This window comes from Achroia grisella, unplaced genomic scaffold, assembly GCF_030625045.1.
Source record: "Achroia grisella isolate CSIRO2021 unplaced genomic scaffold, CSIRO_AGI_Agris_v1 utg149, whole genome shotgun sequence".
In the NCBI taxonomy this organism is placed as follows: Eukaryota; Metazoa; Arthropoda; class Insecta; order Lepidoptera; family Pyralidae; genus Achroia; species Achroia grisella.
The window spans coordinates 1,964,198-1,988,207 of record NW_026712644.1 but is presented as its reverse complement, the minus strand read 5'-3'; the positions used below and the strand labels follow the sequence as shown (position 1 = coordinate 1,988,207).

Here is a 24,010-nt window from a genome sequence, read left to right as displayed (position 1 = left end):
AAAACAATAACACTTACAGGTCAATAAGATCAAAAATTTTAGTAGTGAAACAATCATCGATTAATGTTCAATACAAAATCAATTTTTATGCTAATCAATTTTTATACAAATTGTTACATCCCTACACGGCAGCCCGCGAAAATGAACTGTCATAAAAAAATTACAAAAAAAGAGAGCTATGAACTTGTGTCTGAATCATAGACCAGATGATGTCAGTCAGATAGGTACTGACTATATAGTGAAAGTTATTTTGTTGAACAACTATTATAATTAAATCATTTTTTTTTTAAATGGTTGAAAGTATTTTTATTAATAAAAGTATATTAATTATAAGATATTGATTTTCTTTTTACAAAAATTTTAATGCACTTTTTAGCAATTCATTATATATTATACATATTATAAATATAATAACAGTATAATATATAAAACTCTCGTGTCCCAGTATATCTTACCGAACTCATTCGGAACTGCTTTACCGATTTTTATAAAATTTTATAGGCATATTTACATAGGTATTAATTATATATACATAGGTTTGAGAATCGGCTACTAACGATTTTTCATACCTCTAAGAATATATATTTTTTTTTTTTTTGTACTTTTGTTTTTATATTGTGGCATTAAAAATACATAAAATCCTAATTTACATTATTTTAACAAATTCTAAGAATGTGTAACTGAAATAAGACTGATGTTTTCAGAAATTGGTGCTTTCAATCAAAGTAAGTCACTTCTTCTTCACTATATACATTCAAACAAAATCTAAAAATGTATTCCTGTATAGTGTATACATCGAAATGAAATTAAAAATAATCTTAATTTATGAAAAGTATATTTTCACAACCCAATCTTGCAGAAGTTATGATTTACAGTTCTTTGAAGATCTAAAAACTGATACTTGTCTATCAATTCCTAAGATATTTTTGCAACTGTCTGCACTAACTGTATATGTTTCTAAGGCATCTTTGAATGATAAAAAGGAGGAAAATCTCCGTCTCTTTCCCTCTGTCTCTCTCTATAGCTGTTTGGTGTTGAATTAAGTATATTTATATTCACAGACATATATTCTATATTAGCTATACCCGCGACAAAAGTTGATAAAGTTAAACTCCACACGGACGAACCGCGTGGAATGTAACTTTATTTTTCTAAAATAACATAAATTTTCTGACATAAAAATGGCCTAAGTTACTCCTTATTACATCGGCCAATAAAAGTCCCGTCAAAATCAGTCCAGCCATTTAGATTAACCAGAACGAACAGACAGACTGACAAAAATTGTAAAAAATGTTATTTTGGTGTATGTACGGTATTTATATTCATATGCATGTAGTAAAAAATGGTTATTTCAATATTACAAACAGACACTCCAATTTTATTTATATGCATAGACTATATATTATATATTACAGCTATAGGTACTATATACATATATATATTTATTTATTCTGTGTATCCATATTATATATAATATTTTTATATATATTTTGTGTATATTTTAAATATTTTATATTTATATATCTATTATAATTTGCAATAAATATAATTCTAATATTATAAACGCAAAGTTTGTGAGTATGGATGGATGTTTGTTACTCTTTCGCACAAAAACTACTTAACAGGTTTTGATGAAACTTCACAGTTATATAGCTTATACATCAGAATAACATATAGGCTATAATTTAGAAAGATATTATGTAAATGATAAATATCAAGTGTGATGCAGACGAAGTAGCTCGGGTCAGCTAGTTTACCATAAAATTACTTGTATTAAGACCCGGTTAATGATATAAATAATGTATGTTAAATAAAAGTTTAAAAATAGTGTTAACCGCTAGACTACTGAGTTTATTAAATAAAGATGTATGACATATTAAGTCAGGTACATACATATACTCACATACATAAATATAATGTAATCACTTCATTTGCATCATACAATTAAAAAACAGACACACAATATGCAAACCACTTGTGTAAACATAGTAATGCGACCTTACGACGACCTCGGTGGTGTAGCGGTTAAAGTATCTTACTTCTCTGTGGTCGCGGATTCGGTTCCTACATAATATAAATGTTTGTATTCATCGGTAGTACAGATTTGGGTGTAGTGGTAAAGTTAGCTTTATATAGATTTTTTATCCATTTTTTTATGGCGAAAAGATGGTCAAATGATGGTAAGCGGACGTTTATAAAATTAAGATAACAAGCCTGGAATTTAATACCCGGAAATAGTTATTATCATTACATAGTATAAAACAAAGTCGCTGTCGCTGTCTGTCCCTATCTATGTTTAAATGTTTAAAACTACGCAACGGATTTTGATGCGGTTTTTGTTTAAATAGATAGAGTGATTAAAGAGGAAGGTTTACATGTATCTCAATATGGAAGAGGACACTGACTTCTGAAACACAGGTATTTTCTATACCTACCTCAAAATTCAGGGACTTCTTAAGTATTTGTATTTGTAAAAAAAAAAAAAAATTTTTAGACAATAAAGATTATGATTATGTATAATACAATGTACACCCGGGTGAAGCCGGGGCGGGCAGCTAGTTATAATTAAAAAAAAGTGGTCGTCTATACGTGAATAGAACTACGGATGTCACTCCCCCTCCGATCGATCCCCCGTCCAATTCAAACGGGGATCGGTATTACGACGGCCTGAGCCGAGGTTGGAACTCCTAGTGGTGCCCTCAGACTAAAGTCGTATCCGTCAGGCGGGAGTTAGCCTTCAGCCGCTCCATAAGTCCTTCCGCGGGTTTGGAGTGCCATCTGCACTCGCCCCCTATCGTTCGGTGAAGCTGTAAAGGCCAGCTGCGGCCAACAGCATTAGAGTAGTACGAAAAAAACGATATTTCAAGAAATCACAAAGGACTTACTCTTTAATCTAAATACAGCTTACAAAGTAAACAGCTTGACAGCTGAAATAGGTGGAATTAAGGTAAAGCATATAACTTTTTAAAAAGTCTAGTGCGGTATAAGAAAGTGAAAGAAATTTTGAAAACAAGAAGTTTTTTTTTAATTATAATAAAAAATTAAAAAAAATCAAGTGTTTTCTCTTTACACTATTAATTTAGATGCCATAATCTGTGCTGTTACAGAGTATCTCCATGGACTCTATGCCCGTGAGGCATTAATAAGTAGTTAACGGTAATTTATTATAGTAGGCGGTAAGTGGCACTTACCACTGCTACTCGAAAACATTAAAAGATCTATTTAAAAAAATGCAGCAAGATTATGCAGTGAATGTTAATATAATTATGTTTTGTTAATATTGCATTCGTTGAAAACAAGTCTTACTCAAAAGGTGTTGTATCCAGAACCGTGAAATACAGTGTTAAAAAAAACAATAATAAGTTTGAAGAGTTAACACTACGTTTATATGAACAATACGTAAATTAAATCTATGATTCATAGTTTCATACAAAAAATATTTTATCATAAGTGCCTGATCTATGTATATAATTTTTTTTTTTACTCATAAATGGCTTCTGATGTTGCTTATTGTTTTGATGGTTGCCAGTATTAATCATTCATTCATAATTGAAGAGCCGCACTCTTGTCGGTGGATCTCAATATGAATAAATACAATATATGAGTTAAGAACACTGATTAGACTAGCTTTTGCAATAGCATGCTGGTTGTCAATCTATTCTCCCAAATTTGAATTTAAAAATAAATCTGTATTATTGTAAACATCTACAACATTTCTTTGAAAGGAATACGAGCTGAGTTCCTTGTCAGTTCTCATCTAGAAATCATTCCGAACTGACGGTAGATTTGATATATCATAAGAGTCAATAAATTCATTTACACTCATTTTTTTCTGTATTTGAGTATTTTTATGGCTCCGTGTGTGAAAAAAATTCTGGTAGATTACTAATAGTTTAAATTTTGTATATGCACAGTTTTATCATTTTGACGAAAACATATCGCGTATAGGTTTCAGTACTTTACATATATATATATTTACCACAAATATAGCAAAAACAATCGGAATTAATTACACAACATCTTATTGACGATGCCATATCGAAAACAACAGCAAAATATATTTCAGTGTCCAATAAAAAACACAAATCTAAGTTGAACATAGTAAATGAAAGAAGTTAGCTGTAACTCTAAAACAAAAGAGAAAAATTGTTGCTATATTCAAAGAATATGCGTTAATTCGAGGTAGAAACGGAAAAAAATCTAAGGAAACAAAAACAAGTTTTTATTTTTTGTTGGCCAGTAATAGATCTACTTAAATAAAGATATTGATTGAATATTTCATTTTATTTACATAACTTAATTTTACAACTAAGAACCTAAAATTAAAAAGCTTAAAAAATATAATATAATAACTAAAATATATTATTAAGTTTTTGAATATGTATTGATTTCTATCAAATCACTAAAAAGCTTCCTCAGTACTGTAAAATAGTATCTCACGTAGTAAAGTGCATCCAGTAACAATACATACAGCCATAAATCAATATCATTCAATATAACACCAAGAATTTATTACAAAATTCATTCAACAAACTTACATTTACGGTCGTATTGTCTTAACAATAAGGTATATTTTTATTAAACACAACCGAACATTTAACTTTGTAACCGAGACAGTACACCGATGCATCATTAATTCATTTTATTTCAAATTTCGAACGTTCTTTTTTCGAATGATAGATTATTTTGTTTATGGCACAAGTTGTACGTATGTTCATTTTGTTCACTTCAATGTGATTAGATATCAAACCTGCCGACTGGGTGTTTTGTTTTTAAAAAGTTAATGGATTTAGGAACTGGTTCTCATTAGGACGAGGATCTGTATCTACAAGCGATATGGTCTATATTTAAAATAACCATAAATAATAAATATATGTATATCGTATAAGATTGCCAGCTTAGGGTTGTTTATATTGGTCGAAATACATACATAATATATATAGAAAACACCCAAACCTATACAAATAAACGTACTCGTGAATACAAATATTTGCACCGTGCGAAGAATCGAATCCACTACCATCAGAAGTAAGGCGGTCTGCTAAACCGCTAGACCACAGAGACCGTCATGTGTAATGAAGAATTCTATATATAGACTGTAAAAATGTATGCATGCATATTAATACCTACATTATTTGAATAAATTATCATGAATAATATCAAAGAGTTATCTATAAAATCCACCTTTATAAAGAATAATAGGATGCACAGATTATAAAAACCAAGAGCAAAAAGCACTTCACAAATAATTTGTCTATGCCCGAAACAGAAAGACGCCTCGCCATACCGCCAATCCCTAGGGTGGCTTAGGAAACTAAGTTATAATGCTATATTTTGGCATGTGGCTTTGGAAGTCCCCTAAATCGCCACCCCACGAGTCACTTGATCTATCATGGCTCATTTAACCGATGCGTCGTTTGAATCGTATTTAAACATGTATTGACAAGTATATTTGTACATCAGCCACAGACAATAGTTTTTTTTTATGAAATTGCAATGGTAAAGAAGCATCTTAGTCCTCCTGAATGGTAACGCATGAGTTCTATCACGTGAGGTTTATTATTCTGTTCATTTTTTTAACACTTACCACCAGGTCTTGTTTTATGCCATTCACTTTACATACAACTAATCTTTACAATAAATTATCAATGTATATTATAAAAACAATGTAACAATCACACTCATTAATACAAATGTAATGTACTGTGCGAGGAATCGAACTCGTGACCATCGGAAGTAAAAATTTCATACTCCTCCGTCCGCGCAATGTTCGTAAAAAAAATAAGTTTTTGCTTCACGTATTTATATATATTTAGATCCACTTAATTCCATTATTGTAATCTAATTAAACAATACACATTTGTACATTCATTGTTAACAAAACACGAAATCAATTACATACCTCAGTCACATCACTAGGTCAGGGTTGCCAACCTTAAAACAAAATGTACAAAGTTTTTTTAATAACTCAGGACAATTCACACAACGCCATCTAGTCCCAAGGTAAGCAGAACTTGGGTAGGGGTACTTGACACTGGTAGAAAAACAGTAGAATGGCACTGTGTGAATTATATATTTTTTTGTAAATATGTATACACATAGTATGCATAGAAAACGTTCAGATCAATAAAACAGTCAGTCATGAATACAAATGTTTTATTGTACCTGTACCCACCACTCCACAATTCCTTTCAGTCACTCAAAGGTTGACTGGGAGAAATCCCTCTTTCGGGAAAAGTCCGCCATTGTACCATTTATTTTTTTTAAGACATGTGTATCCTTGTGTTAATAATCTGTACAATAAAAAATTAAGAGAAGAAACAAACAAAACAAATGTTTATATAGTGCTAGGAATTGAACCTGCGACCATTAGATATAAAGTATGCTAAACCGCTAGACCACCAAGGGCGTGAAAAATCAGATATAATCACGTTTTGACTCTCTAACCTCGTATATCATAGCATCTTGAAAAAATCAAAATCTCGTACAATATTTTACAAGGATAAATATATACTAATAGCGAAAAAATTTGGCAAATATATAAGAATATGCAACAGAAGTACCTCGAAACAATAAGTAATATAAGTAAGTAAACTACTTACTAAAAGTGTAATATTTATTTATATATTATATTTGTCCATCATATGGCAACCCTGATGTCGGATGACATAACAAAATGGCGCCACAATTACACTCGATGTGTTCACAATAAATAAAACCATTATTTTAATATGGATATAATAAAATTGTCCCGGACACCGGTCACAGGGGACGGGGTCTGTCGCCAAGTACTTTGGGGTTTTGGCGGAGGGAATCATAGGGATCGCATTAAACAAGAGGTTTTCATTCAAATATAGTTAATAGACAATATAGACTTGGCTAGTTTTCATATACGAAATATACTGTAGCCTTCGCAAGTCCTAAACATGTTACTTGTCGGTTCCTATTTTATTATTAGTGGTAACTAAATAATTGGTATATGAGAACTGGCCAAGTTAGACCTTAGGCTACAGTATATTATCCTAAGTTATAAGAAGAAATGATATTTTATAATGTCATAAATACATTTCAGGACATACCATTGAACTTGGCACCCATTTAGATCTCACCTCTTTTGTCGTAGAAGTCAACAATCAAGGCATATATCATAATATTAAACTCGGCTATCATTTCACATTTATGTTTTTGATGGGATTTATTTTACTGGCCCTTGTGTGTGTGTCTTTAACGCAAATAAAAATTCTATCTAATTACCTATAATACCTAATAGCAATAGTATGCCATTGGTATTTCCGTACCGATACGATATTGAAACCTTCAAGAGAAGAGCTTATTCCTTTTTAAAAGGCCGACAACGTACTTGAAAAAACGAAATAAAAATTCTGATCAATCTATCTATCTATATGAAAAAAATATCTGTCATCATCATCATCTGCTTCTTCCTTATCCCATTTATTTGTGGTCGTCGTAATATGTTTTTCGCTTCCATTCATCCCTGTTCGCAGTCATCGCGTTATTACCATATCATCTTTCACACAGTCCATCCATCTCTTTTTCGGCCTTCCTCTGCCCTTATAACCATCCACATTCATATGTAACATCTTTCTTAAAATATTATCTTCATTCCTAAATGTCCATCCATGATAGACGATTACCTCTCCGACACCGGTGCCACTTTCATACTTCCTCTAATGTATTCATTCTTTATCTTGTCCATTCTTGTCACACCACACATCTACCTCAACATTCTCATTTCAGTTGCATGCAGTCGTCTTTCATCCGTCGCCTTTACGGGCCAGCACTCTGATCCATACAAGACAACAGGCCGGATCATGGTCTTGTAAATTTTCCCCTTAAGCTTAAGGGGAACACTCGAGTCACACGCTGTAGCCGTATCTATATATGTCCTGAATAGTAGATATTTTGTTTCACTCTTGCATGAGATTGCAAATTAAGTAAATCTCGCCCCAAGTGCATTTGTAACAGATCTGTATAGTACTGGTTGCATTGACGGGCCATTTGTTTAATGCTACGGGAACCGAGCGATCGAATTTGAATTACGGGGTTAACACCTCGGTGGTCTAGTGATTTAGCACACCGCTTTACTTCCGATGGTCGCAGTTCGATTCCTCCCACGGTGCAAACATTTATATTAATGAGTACAATTGTTTTGTATAATTTGTGTTATGTATATTATGTATGTATTTACAAAATATGTGTCTATGTATTTGTATCAGTTGTCTAGTACCCATAACACAAGCTCTGCTTTGGCTTGGCTGCTTTGGCTCTAGCTTGGGACTAGATGGCGGTGTGTGAATTGTAAAGTGGTATTTTTGTTATTAACTGTAAGAAATTTTGTTTGATATATCTTTCTATAAACAATTAGTTTGATATAATATCTATTTTTAATACCTCTCAATGACAAGGTTGAGTCACCTCTAAATATTTTTGACAATCATTTTTATTTTTATTTTATTATGATTGAGTACAATTATAATGAAATAAAAATTAAAAAATACAACACAAAGTTTGTTTAATGAACTCTTATTTCTTAAAAACGATATTGATTTATATGGCAATACCTACAACGTTTGCTGGGTCAGGTAGTATCATATAAAAAAATACTTACAAGCCCTTCGCAAAACCAAAGTTAATTATTTTGTATATACAGAGAACATTGTAGAGGCGTTCCCGTTAATACATATGTGATTTATTGATAATGGTAGAAAGTTTTCATTATAAGTAATTATTATTCAAATATACTGGCAACACTTCAATTAAAAAAAATTAAGTACCTACATTTTCATTATCTTCTCCATTACCTTTACATGTAGCAAAGTCGTGTTTATGTTTAATTTCACATAAATATAGCTGTAGAAATTTTGATGAAATTTACGCTTCATATGTTGTTAACACGTTAAAGACCGCATGTCCGGTGGGTCAATCCGCAACGAAAGTAAATTTACAAATTGGGACCTGGTGATGACCCGTGGGCACTTTAATTGAAATAAATCTAGGGGTTAAATATTGTTGACCTCAAATTATTGAGCCCTGAAAACATATTTAAAAAATAAAGAAAGAAAGAATAAAAAAATATTATTTTTATTTTATTTGGTACACTGAAAATAATTTTTAAATTTTAGTTTACTTTTTTATATCAATGATTACAGTGCCAAATAGGTCTCCGCTCACCATATGTCATGACGGGGTGCCACGACGCTGTTTTTTGGGGATACCTTCATATATAATAAATATAATAAAATAATAATAATAATACACATACATACATAAACCCAGGCGGATAACACAGAGTAAACATATATAAATAAACATCAAACATAACTACACACTGAAACATAAAATAAACAAGTTCTGGTGACACTAGTAGGCTGACACCTTGCATTACCCCGCTTTTGGAGTGCAGACACATCACGACACAGTTTTCTGAGTGATTTTTTTAAATTGATTTTTAAAAATCTGCACAGTAACAGTAACAGTACAATATACGTAATTAACAATAAAAAAAATACCGGTCCCTATGTGAGAAATCAGATTTGTGAGAGATCATGATTCGGCCTGCTATCTTATATGGATCACAATGCTGGCACGTAAAGGCGACGGATGTAAGACGACTGCATGCAACAGAAATGAGAATGTTGAGGTGGATGTGTGGTGTGACAAGAATGGATAAGATAAAGAATTAATACATTAGAGGAAGTATGAAAGTGGCGCCGGTGTCGGCGAGGTTGAAGAGTCGTCTATCGTGGTATGGACATGTAATGAAGATAATATTTTAAGAAAGGTGTTACATATGAATGTGGATGGTTATAAGGGCAGAGAAAAAGAAGTGGATGGACTGTGGAAAGCCGAAAAAGAGATGGATGGACTGTGTGAAAGATAATATGGTAAGAAAGGGGGGAGTAAATAACGTGATAACTGCGAACAGGGATTCATCCCTGTTCTCTTCCTTCAGGAAGAGAAACTATTACGCCGACCATAAATAAATGAGATAAGGAAGAAGCAGATGAAGATGATGTTGTTAAATATGGGTTAAGAAAATTAAGTTGTTAGGTATATTACTAGGGGCTGTATTTATATTCAGTTTGTTGTATATATAGAAATTATATTATAATAAAAGTAGATTATAGTCATATAAAGGTATAATCAATAGAATAAAAAAAATTAAGAGTTAGGAACACAAGAAAATTAGTATGTCTACAGAAGAAGCCATTTTTGTAGTCTCTTTATTTTCCCGCGCAAACGTAATGCGCCACAGATGCACAATATTGCACGCGCAGCCGCAGTAGGATCACGAGCGCGTCATAGCTGTAGGCGATATTAATACTAGTATTAACATGGGTAAATAACCTGCAAAAGGGCAATAATCAATTTTGTACTATTTTCAGTTTGAAAAAGAGCATAAACCAAGGATACCAATAATCTATTTTGAAATTTTTTTTTTCAATACACCTACATAAAAAATAATATGTTTTTTTCTTATCGACTGACCTGACCTCGACCTGATGGTAAATGGTAATTTGTCATATTAATATTCAGTAATAAGTTATTTGGTAATGTAAGTAATTATATTCTTTTCATTGTTTCAGACGTGGTTTAAAACTTCGTCAGTTGACCGATGGCCGCCATCTTGTCCAAGTGATATACGCGCCAAATGGCGATATTCAGGACTGCGAACACATCACACAGGGCAGAACAACGCGGAATTTCCTGAAAACACTAAGAAATGAATTAAAATTAGCATTAGACGAAGAAAATTATAGAATTTTACAAAAAGATTCCATGAGTTTTGATAATGAAAAATTTTACCGCCATTTTCATAACATGACAGTCCGAATTTTAAAAAATGGTGAGGAAATGCCGTCGAATATCGCCAGTTGGCTGGATTACGACAGATTAAAAATGGAATGCTTTAAACGGCACCAAGAAATGACTTACATGATGGAAAACAGGAACAAAGTCTCGGAAAACTCTTTGGCCAGGTAAAGATGGTGTAATTTTTGTTTTTTTTTTTTAATTTTTTTGGAGACAGTAATTATATATTTTTATATCAAAATGTTCTTATAAAGTTGTAAAAAAAGTTTATCATTCTATATATAAGACATTTTGAGTCGTTTATCGCTTTGTATTTAGTTTTGACAAAATAGTTTTTTTTTTATTTCCAATTTTTTTTTGCTTAATTTAATTATATATTTTTTAATAATCAAAACATTTTTTTATATAAATCTTAAATATGGAGTTAATATTAACTATCTTTTTCTTTTTTTTAATTCAAAGCGATGAATAATATAATTGCATGCTTATATTTTCTGTTTCCGTCTATTTTCCAGTGTTTCTTTTTCCTGGTTCACTTGCGTTCACCGTCACGCTGGAATGACCTCTTTTCTACGAATCCACAAATTTATTTATATATATATTATTGTACTATTTTATGCACTTAGTACGTACCTATTATAAACATATAAAATAATATTTTATACACAATAATTTATTTTATCAAATATCACAATTCAAAGCAAAGAAAACCGTCATATATATCACAAGTTAAAAAAAATCATAAATCGATTTTAAAAGTATAAACCATTATTAAATAATATTAAAATATATGTATCATTTATTTAAAAAATTTAATAAACGATATGGTATCAATGTGAAAACCTGTAAGTGGCCTCTCTAATTTATTTATATTTATTACTAGGTTTTCCGAATAAGATAAATGTAAATCGAAATACGAATATATTTTCAATATATAAAAATTAATACATATATTTGTAACGCGTAATCTATGGCCTATCTAATTGCAGTCCCTCACCATACGTACCAACAGAATCTCATACTCCCATGTGCGTACAATATGCTTAATTATAACCTTATAATTTATTTTCTAATAAAAATATAAGTTTACTAATTAAATTAAAACAAAAGTTGGTTTATAGACGTAGATTCGAAATTCAAAACTACAACAATATTTTTCTTTTAACCATAAATTAATTAAATGGCTACTATATAATTCAAGTATGATAATAAAACTCAGACCCTGTCACTTGGAGCAAATTATTTTTGTTTAAACTGTGAAAAGACTTAATAAAATAAAATGACGATTTTTTTTTAATAATATAAAAATAATGTGACTAATTGCCTATAAATAGTCACATAGACTATTTATAGGAAATTAGTCACATATTTTTTTTTAAAATGTGGTTTTTATGACTAAAATAATGGTTGCAGTGTTGATTCGATATTCGAAAACTGTAACAATATTTTTCTTTTAACCATAAATTAAGAATATTTAAAAGTAAATTAAAAACGTACGTAAAATTGTAAAAGTAAATTCTATAATTTAAATATAATAATAAAATTTAAACCCCGTCACTTGCAACAAAATATTTTTTGTATGAAACTGTGAAAATTAGTGATTCAATTTATGTTAAATTAAATAATAAGGGATTCTTATTAGAACGTAATGTTTATTTCCTCAGTGGTACAAGTAGGCTGAGACACTCACGACATGCAGCTATCAAGCTATATTTTTTTTAGTCATCTATTATAAAATATTTATAAAGCCAATATTAGACAAATTATTTGTATGTCTTCTCATCATACACATAACGGGAAATAAGATTAAACTTAAATACGAGGATCGTAAATAAATATTTCGAACAAGTATATATTCAGTATACTTTTTTAAATAAGTATAAATATAATTTAGATATAAAAAGATAATACTATAGTTAGTAAAACTCTAAAACTGAACTATTTTCACCAAAAAACAAAGTGGTGGTTTAAAAATAAATTTAGGTAATAAACTTTTCATACCTATTTCATGCCCCGGTGGTATAGTTTAGCATACCATGTTACTTCGGTTCGATTCCTCACACGAGTGTTTGTATTGATCTGGGTGTTTTCTATGTATATCATTTTTGTGATTACAAGATAAATTGTTATTTATTTATTTATTTGCTTTGAATAGGTTCCATTGTTCTTACAAATTACTTTTATCAGTTATGTTAAATACATAATTGTACATTAATTATTTTTAAAAGTGCAATAATGAATAAATAAAAATTAAACTATATATTTATATTAGTTGTCTAGAATCCATAACACAAGCTCTGCTTAACATGGGACTAGATGGCGCTGTGTGGATTGTTATTATTGTTATGACCGAGTTTCATTTTGTTTGTATGAAAGTTGTAAATATTATTCTTAATTGTTAAACCTCTCTGGCTTTCTAAGAGAAGTTCAGTGTCATGAGCACTGACTTTCGGCTTTGTATCTCTGGCTGACTGCCCGTTGATTGTAACAACGATAACAAACTAAATTAATGAAAGAGACCCTGCTGGTTATCCTGCCACTTCTTTACATAGTATAAAATGAAGTCGATTCCGACTACCGCTGGCTGTTCGCTTACATCTTATAAACTACGCAACGGATTTTAATGTAGTTATTAGTAATAGTTACGCTATTTTAAGTAACGCCTGTATAAAAATAACTCTAATAATAAAATTAATTATGTCTATATATATATATGTTAATTATGACGTAACTAGTTGACTACTCCATCTCTGATTGTAGTCGTGAAGCAGAAACACGTGCTTTCTTGTCTCCGAAATATATAGAGTAATGCTGTGAATTGTTAAATTTAACTATGAATGAAATCAATGAAAGAATGAATGAATGAATGAAACATTATTGTTCCTATCACAGAGAAAAAGAAATAATTCAATAAACTAATATGAATACAAATATTAAAAAGAATAGTTACAATAACATACAGAAGTCACAATGGGCGGCCTTATCCCAAAATAGCGATTGCTTGCACAATTAAACTAGATGCGGTTTCTATGTTGATTCGCATGCCTCCTCCTTGTTAATGCGTATATATTTAAAGAATAGTTATTTAAAAGAGCAATACATAAGTTTTTTACTCGATCGTCTTGTGGTGAGTCTGCGTTCCGAATTATTGATAGATAATTTCTATCAAAATAAAATTAATGTACATACACAAAATTCTAATTTCATAATAATCATATATTAAAAATTAACTATTATAAAATTATTTTACACATACAAAATTGGAATGTAATAATAATTATTTAGAAAACTACAATTTTCCCTCCAATAAGCCTGGCCTCACATTGCCGGTAAGTCGGACGATCCGTGCCGACGACTCCGTTCAATTGGCGCATTGGTTGCAACACACCGCCTTCATTTGGGCGATACATAAACTACATTACACGTTAATTGTGAGGGAGTCAATGGAGAAAGTGTGATATTTTTTGTCGATAATAATGGAATGGTGCCTATGTTTTACGCTGGCGGGGCACCAGTGGAAGATGATAAGATGAACATGGGGTCACGTTGGTTAACGCATCGTGACAAAATCACAGCAAATTCACGACGGTTACCAGAGGGTACCGCGTGAAGGTCAACCTGATAGGGTACATTGCTAGCAATGTCAGTCAGTCCTCATTACTAACAATCACCTTCCCCCCAAAATGTGACATTGCATAACAAAAATTTGTAGGAGTCAAAATTAGTGCTGAAAACTTAAAATATAGCGCCCTCTTACACTCCTGGGAGATATCTTAAAGTTTGTGAAACTAAATTAAACATATTATCTAATAGAAAATTAGTATAAAACACGAGTCGTTTTTGTAGTTTTATTTTATTTGTGTATAGTTTAAATGAAAAAAACTAGGTATGCAGGAAAATATATTCAGAAAGACTATTGACATCAGTGTAGTGATGTATCAAAACAAGAATGTACAATAAAAGGAACTATAAATTTAAATACAAATTTAGAATATAAAATACATTTTTGATTAGCCAGTTACAACAGTTGTTAATATTTAAAAAAAATGTATGTTTTAATTTATAGATGACATCTTAAGAAATGCGCCAATCGATATCGTCGGCACGGTTCGGACTAAACCTAACAATAATAATTACCCACCTTTCTATATCAATATTATCTATAATATAATTTTGATTATTAATCTATAAAAATAATATATTATTAATATATTTTATAAGGAAACACTATATTTTTCATCATCATTAAACTCATCGTCATACTTACCTACTGAAACTTGTTAATCTATGTCACAGTATAAACACTGCAGTAGTTCAACTCCATTCTACATTACATCAATTAATTCTACTACTTATACTAATAACTTTAATATAAATATATATATGAAATAAACCATAATTATTAACTTAACAGTAATAAAAGATAATTTACTTTAAAATGTTTTATTTAATAATACTCGAAAAAAAATACCATATTGAGTGGAGCGTTCAGCGATTTTAGAGATCAGATTTGCACTCTTTGTAACGATACTCCTCCGAAACGGCTTGAACGATCGAGACCAAAGTTTCATCGAAATCATCAGACCTCCATCGTTTACCACTCAAAAAAATCCGATCGGTCATGTCCTTGAGAAATGGTCGGTGATAAAGAGTGCCATAGACTTAACATGGCGGAAAAAATTCACGCGCTAATGAAAATAATTCAGTTATTAAGATCGAGTTTTTCAGAACATACGCGCTACGCTCAACATGACCTGGTGTGTAAACAACACACCGATAAGAAACCCAGTTTATTTATGGAATAACTCTTTGCACGAATCAATTTTACTAAGTATATAAATCACAGAGTAATAAGAACAGTAACGTATGTACATTCAGATAAAAAAAGATAACAATTATGTATTTGCCAATTTTATAACTATATCCTTTGTTGTTTTAATCATTACATGTAGTAATGATTAAAACAACAAAGGATATAGAATATATATATATTTATATTCAGATATAGATATATTTCAGATTTTTAAAAAGGTTTTTAAATTATAATGATTTACTACATTTTGAAAAAAGCATTTTTTTCTAGTAACTCTATTTTTACTATGCATAGACTTTTTAAAAAATCGTCTGCTCTGGGCCCCTATATCACCTATTTCAGCCTACTTTGTTAATTATATTTAGGTTTAAATAATAAAAGACAAGGCATTATTTTTAACATTATACTATTATATTTTAAAGGTATTTTATCGAAGCCTTATAAAGTCTTAATAAATTCATTGAGTTATGAAATGTACTTCCGCAAAGGAAGTACATTTCATAACTCAATGAATTTATTATTTTGTTTAATTCCGCTATCAATAGCATGTGTGAGAATACAAATATTTAGTGCTAAAACTTGACCACCTACTGGGTACTGGAAGTTACGACCTTGGACTATTGATGATCAAATTCCGACAGTTATTGAGTCTACACCCATATCGCGACACTTGTTTCCCCTCTGAACGAGGCATCATCAGGCATGGAATAGAGTTCAGATATAGCTTGGGAGCCTAGTGTTGATTGTTCGGCGACCAAACTGCGACTCGCATTTTGATCGCCGTCGCTGTGATCAAGTTTCCGCACTGAATATTTGTGATCTCACACATGCTATTGATAGCGGAATTAAACAATTCATTGAGTAGTTTTTAAAATATCTATGATATCTTTACATAGCATAAAACAAAATCGCTTCCGCTGTCTGTTCGTTTAAATCTTTTAAAGTACGCAACGAATTTTAATGCCGTTTTTAGTAATAGATAGAGTGATTCAAGAGGAAAATTTATATATATGTGTATAATATAATTTCTCTTTTTATTTTATTTTGTGTAATGTACAATTGATATGGAATTTTTTTATGAAATCCAACTAAAATATCTTCATTCGTCTGTTATGTCTAATCTACTCTACTACCTGATATGTAATAGTTATTAAACATCTGGCAATTGTGTTGTGGACTCTCGTGATATAGGTAAACCTAATACGGGACCAATGTATAATTATAGTATTCTAATACTTAACTTATTTACATAACTTAATTGTATAACAAAGAACGTAAAATTAAAAACCCTAAAAATATAATATATGACTAAAATATATTATTAAAAGGCGTTCCTTTAGACAAGGTTCCGAAGATACTGGCAGCGTTCCCTCTTTGAATGGCTAGACTAATTCTTTGTCCGAGGTAGCTGCCAGCTCTTCGGTCTTCTGTGATGTCGACTAACCTTTTTGTTATTTCCGTTATTATAGTATTAGTAATATTTGTATTAAAAAAAATAAACATGAACGAAACTAGTTATATATATAAATGTTATATTAAAAAACTTGCAAATAAATCTTTTTGATAGTATATATATCTTATTATAATTTTTTATACACTTAAGTCTATTTTTATTTATACATCATCATTTCATCAGTAATCCGGTACGCGATGCACAAAATCAGTTCACCTTCTCACTCGCGCATCAGTTGGACTACTGCATCATTCTGACTCTGTCTACTTCCACAGCTTATAAAACCAATACTTGCCTAAGATTTCCTCATTCCAATTCTAACTATAACAGGTCCCGGCGTTCCATCAGAGAGAATTTCATATTGCCCGGGACAAAATGGTGCGGAGCTGGGCAACTAGCGACGAGGTACAATGAACTGGGCTCCGACAGTAAGGAAGACAGATGCTGTAGGGCCCACGACAATTGCCGGGTTAATATTGGAGCGTTTAAGCGAAGATTTGGGTATTTCAACTATAGACCCTTCACAGTCTCGCATTGCCGGTGCGATAGGAGGTTAGTGAGCTTTTGAAGGGCACTGAGTTGGGCTTTTACACGTTACCCCCTGGAATGCAACTAGATTAGACACATAAAGATGTACCATACCTTTGTTTTGTAATATTATAATGGTTCACGTATTAGGGCTGAAGGCAAAATGGTTAGTTAGTTAAAATGTGTATAATAATTCATATAGATTTTCATGTACATATATTCTTTAAAATTCCAATTATATATGGAATACTAAAACAAATAATTCAAATAAAAATAAAAAAGATCTACATATGTGGAATATTGAACAAAAACCCCAATATTTCCGTATATACAACATTCTAATTACATCAAAGAAAAATAAATAGATATTATTGTAAAATAAACATCAAAACATCAACAACACATTTGGCTGTGTGACTTATATCTGTTGCCTTTGCCCAGTTGAGATAAAGAATTAAAAAAAAAATCTCATGTGACAACAAAATATTCTACTAAATAAATTTTTGACGTCACAGAAGGTTTATTACCTATATATGTATTGGACAATTTATACAAAATGTATATTGAGCTACTTCTCATTATTTACACTATGGCTCTTTTGTAGTCACTATATAAGGAATCTATAAGTCAGTATCGTATTTTGTTCTTTTCAAAAACCAGTCACGATTTCCTACACAGATGTTTCAATTCATCGACTACATTCGAATTTCGAAACGGGAGTTAACGGCACGTGGTCACGATGTACATAATTCCTTAGCCTTGCATTAATTCCAGAAAAAAAAACAGAGTAAAAGTATGAATTGTAGTATAATTTACGATTAAAGGAAATTAATACAATCTCACGTCACTTACAATAAAATATTTTTATATGAAACTGTGATGGAGAGGTTCTATTACTGCATATTTAACAGCTATTTCTTATATATTTACATGAATCTTATAAAATTTATAGGCAAAAAGTCCTTGCTTTAAATAAGACATTTTAATAACAAAATAAACTGCTAGCTTATTATTTTTAAAAACATTATCGCTTGTTACATATATTGTCAATTTTTGATTAATTCTCGTAAGGGCAGAGTAATTCTTGTTCTTAACGTTGTATTAATTACTCTGTGAATATATTATTGTGAAACATTTAAATTCTAATATCACAATTAAATATTAGAATATTTTTCTTTAAAAATATATACCAAAATATACTTATTTAATATGTTACAATCCATACTTTTTGTTTAATTAACTACTCTGTATATTTTTCCATTATACATTATCGTGTGTTTAATCTACGACCATGAACTGATTGTCTTAGAACAATATTCCATATTTAAATTTCCCTCCAATTTTTAAAATTTATTATTCTACTTTAATTAGGTAAAGGAACAAATTATAAACGAATGAAAATAATAATTTGACAACTTGATACAAAAAATGTCCATTGATCCATTGTTTTTGATTAGTCACTAAATAGTCTATGGCATACTAGTACTGTATATGCTTTTCGGTTTTGGTTAATTTGTTGTTCGGTTTTGGTGATGGTGGTTTGGTTTATATTTGTTTTGATTTTGTCCGCTTCGTGATTTTATGGTTTTTTTTTTCAGCGACCACCTATATGAAATAGTAAAATATGTAAATATTTACTATTTCTATAAGAAGCAATTAAAATTTAAAAATGAAATTCATTTACCACAATTTAATATTTAATAAATAGCCTAGTCGTTTGTTATCCCGACTTACACCCAATACATAGTGAGTTCAAATCTGGCGTCACAAAAAGCTTTATTTTAATTTATATTTCTGACTTGCTCTCTGGTGAAGGAAACACCGTTAACAAAACCAAAAATTTTAACGTTGGATTCAACCATACCATATTCATACCGAACGAAATGTGGGCTTGTCAAGTGTTGCGTTCACCACAACATCGACAGTTGACAATACTAATACCGATACTACAGCGAAAGTACCAGGAGAACATGACTCGCAAGTAGGCTAGAGACTACCGCCGTGTATTGGAATGATGCATTTATTTCATTCACATATACCGAGCGAAATGTGGACATGTCAAATGTTGCGTTCACAACATCGACAGTTGACAATGATTCTAACTACCCCATCAAAGATAACAGTCGTAAAGTTATCATACTAATACCGATACTACAGCGAAAGTACCAGGAGAACATGACTCGCAAGTAGGCTAGAGACTACCGCTGTCTATTGGAGTAATGAGTTTTTTATTTTATTCACATATACCGAGCGAAATGTGGACATGTCAAGTGTTGCGTACACCACAACATCAACAGTTAAAATAGAAATAGAAATAATCGTTATTCAAATAAAGCACTTCTGAATAGTCACTTTTTTTTTATTCTACCACTCATTCGGAATGCAGACTCACAAGAAGATAGAGCAAGACACTTGTGTGATGCTGTTTTAACAGTGACAATGATTCTGACTACTTCAAATAGGGTAAAAGTCATGACGGTATGTGTTTTCTGTTAAACTTCAATAATTAGGAGATTTAGCCACGTTTAAAAAGGATGAGAAACTTTTTTCAGTTTTTTTTATTGGGCTGTTTGGGGTATTTTCAGGGTTGGACCTGTAACACAATGGGATAAAAGTCATGACGGTATGTGTTTTCTGTTAAACCTCAATAATTAAGATATTTAGCCACGTATAAAAAAATAAGAGACTTATTCAGTTTTTTTTTATTGGGCTATCGTCAGGCTTGGACCTGTAACACTGCGACCTACATAGATCTATTGTGCTCGCCATTTTTCAGAGTTCGTTACCTAGGGTCTAGATAACGAACTCTGAAAAATGGGGACAAAGAAAGGGACAAGAATTGAAGGATATTCTTAGGAGCGATGGTTTTTATCTCCTCAGGATAGAGTATACTTTCCAAAGGATATATTTTGTTTATACATGAGTGGGTTTCAACCTCATAGTATGTGTAGTAGCGTTTCCTCTTCAGTTTAGCAAAATCTGCAGATTTTTGTTGTGCCTAGGTTAGTCCATGACTAAGAAGATGTGTGTACTAAACAATTGATCGAAATACATAATATCTTATAATTATTATCATAATTAATATCTACATATTTTCTAACGATTATATAAAAGAAATTACATAAAAATCGGTTAAGCCGTTTAGGAGAAGTATAACTACTAACAATGAGACATGAGAATTTCACAGCGCCATCTAGTATCAAGCTAAGCAAAGCTTGTGTTATAGGTACTAGACAACGGACATAAATACATATTTTTTTTTGTAAATACATGCATATTATTGGTAGCAAAATACCTAGACCGAAACAAACAATCATACTAAAGAATACAAATGTATGTACCACGAGAGGAATCGACCCTGCGACCATCGGCAGTAAGGCGGTGTGCATAACCACTAGACGACTGGGGCCGCCGATCATCCTTCCCAAATATTCGAATTTTCTCCACTAGTAATTGTACACTTTATAAAGACTTCAACGCGCTTGTCCTACAATATATATATTTTTTTTATTTAATATGTTTTACGATACATTCTGACCAGTGACACCAAATTGAGGATTTCCTTCTAAATTTGGGAGATATTAGGGCTGTGGATATAAATTTGGGGGAATAAAAGTGAGCAACGTATAGGATAAAACTATCCTGTAAGCATAAAAAGCAAAAATTCACTCACATTAAACAAATATTTGTATTTTTTTTAATAAAAAGTATTCTCATTCTAATACCTCCAAGTACATGTGTACAAAATTTCATGATAATCGGTTCAGTAGTTTTTGCGTGAAAACGTAACAAACATCCTTTCATATTTATAATATTAGTAACGATTGCCAATTGCTCAGCAAATTATTAATTGAAATATTCAAGAAAAGAGCTTATTCCTTCTTAAAAGGTCGGCAAAGCACTTGCAATTCTCTTGAGTGCTATCTGCAGTCGCTATCGTCGCTAAAAAAATGGTGACATACCGACAGAAGAGCCACCTACTGAAATATACCACCTAGCAACCTATTGAAATTTACACATAAAATTTTATCTAAATCGGTTCAGCCACACATACAGAACAATTATATATATATTAAGATAATAATTTGTATCAACTCAAAGATAACCAATTTTGGAATATCGACTTTTAAATTACGCACAATTAGAGTTGAATTTTCTAAATATATATTATTTTAACGTACCGCTCTGTTTGTCTATGATACCGTAGCTTCTAAACTGATAGAACGATTATGGTGTAGTATTTTTTAAAAAGCTACTAAGAAGACTACAATTTATAAGATATTTTTTTATTCCAGGATAATTATTATAATTATTATTTAATTTAGACGCTAAATTTTCTGAACAAAAATACCTGCAATATTTAGTAAACAAAATGTCTGCAAAATAGTATAGCGTGTACTTAAACCTAAATATAAATTACTATATTCAATTATCTTGCATAACTTGTATACTCCACACGGCACTATAAACTCCCGTGATCTATGGTCAGCAATCTATGGTTCGTTGACTGGCAGCGTCTACGTTATAGCTTACTTTATGACAGAGAAAACCATTTTACTGCATTCTTTATGATGAAATTGATAGGATCATAAACAGTTAAGCAGCTTTGATCAAGCATGATGTCTTCGCTTGAAGACCCAAGCTTCATAGATCAAGAATGAAAATCTAGAATGACTAAATCTTGTCACCGTGAGATAACCTATTGTGACAAATAAATAAATAACCCTGGACAATTAACACAGCGCCATCTATTCCCACGGTATGCAGAGCTTGTGTTATGGGTACTAGATGACTGATAGAAATACTTAGTAATAATATATATTGATTGTATTTGATATATATATATATTGTCCCGTAGTGGGCACAATGGAATATGTTAATAACAAACTCTGATGCTCAGTTTAACAACACTTTCAATTTCTCCTTCTGATTTTACAAAGATTAAATTTGGAATAGCAATTGCAGTATAAGAATTTAAGCACTAAGAAAAAGTACATAAGTCAACGTAATTAGCAAAAACCACTACTAAAACATACATATACATATACAGAACTTCTACAAGACAAATCCACGTTTTTGCTGCCGCTTATGTCAACGAACTATTTGTATCCCAAACACTCGTTTTTACGATGATTATTAGAAACATATAAATATCGTTGGTGGTCCCTATAAAATGTATTACGTAAGCAAATATAAAATACATTATCAGAGACTGTATGTAACAAATCATACAATTTTATAATATTACTAGCTTTTAGCCGCGGCTTCGCTCACATTGAATCCATTAAATAACTTCATTACTGGTTACAAGATGACGCTGATTTATAATTTCATTACTGACTGCTAGCTGGCGCTGAAGTAGCGAAATGTTGGTATTTTATATTTTGTGATTTTTTTTTAATAAAAATTATCATGATGATCAGTTCAGTAGTTTTTGCGTGAAAGCATAACAAACGTCCCTACTTTCATTTATAATATTAGTAAGGATTACTAGCTGACCCGACAAACGTTGTTTTGCCATATCAAATCAAAATATCTATATTCATGTAGGTCTATTACAGACTCTTATGATATGTCAAATCTACCGGTCAGTTCGGAGTGCTTTCGAGCTAAGAAGACCTGACAAGAAACTCGGTTCTTATTCTTTTCAAATGAGCTTGTACATGTTTACAATAACACAGATTCATCTTTACATTCAATTGGGGAGAATAGAGCAATAGCATATGTTATTGCAATTTTGTCCAAAATGATATAGTGAAATCAGTGATCGTAACCAGAATTTAAATTAATATCGCTATTTTAAAGTAGGTTTTGATTGTAGAAGCGTGAAAATTTTCAGTGTATGTATGTTTAATGCCGATACATATACATACATATATAAAAAATGAAATATAATAAATATATAAATTTCATCAAAATGATTTAATTAAAACAAAACACTTAAGCCATCGTAATATGTTAAAAACTCTTAAATACCACTCATAGGTAACAAAATGGAGTTACACAATTTAATAACAAAAATATTATTAAATATAATTAGTTATTATAACAAAAAACAGATTGTGAACCGACTATGATAAATCTTTTAAAATATAACCTATATGATCCACCCACGGCAAATAGTGATTTAATTATATATGCCTACGTATATTACGTATATATAACAAAAAAATGATTTAATTGCTATTTTAAATAAAGTGCATAATACTAAATAATTAATTAATTAATATGATTCAATTAACCTTAATAATGTATAAACATCCACTCAAAAGTAAAAAATAAATATATATATAATTTAATAGGTAACCAAGAACTCGATTTATTTAAAAATAAAAAGAAAATACGAATTATTTTTTATGAATATAATATCTAGGTACTTAAAA

At 30.8% G+C, this 24,010-nt stretch overlaps 1 protein-coding gene across 4 annotated transcripts in view; it reads left to right on the top strand.

Moving 5' to 3' along the window:
• LOC131855734 (uncharacterized) overlaps positions 1–24,010 on the top strand; it is a 136,426-nt gene that overhangs the window by 88,860 nt on the left and 23,556 nt on the right. For 3 of the 4 annotated variants that reach the window (XM_059207032.1, XM_059207034.1, XM_059207031.1), the window contains exons 3-4: positions 10,608–11,000; positions 17,430–17,651. In XM_059207032.1, the coding sequence (XP_059063015.1) occupies positions 10,608–11,000; positions 17,430–17,651 (615 nt within the window). The remainder of the gene's footprint in view (positions 1–10,607; positions 11,001–17,429; positions 17,652–24,010) is intronic. The other variant, XM_059207033.1, reaches the window with a different exon arrangement.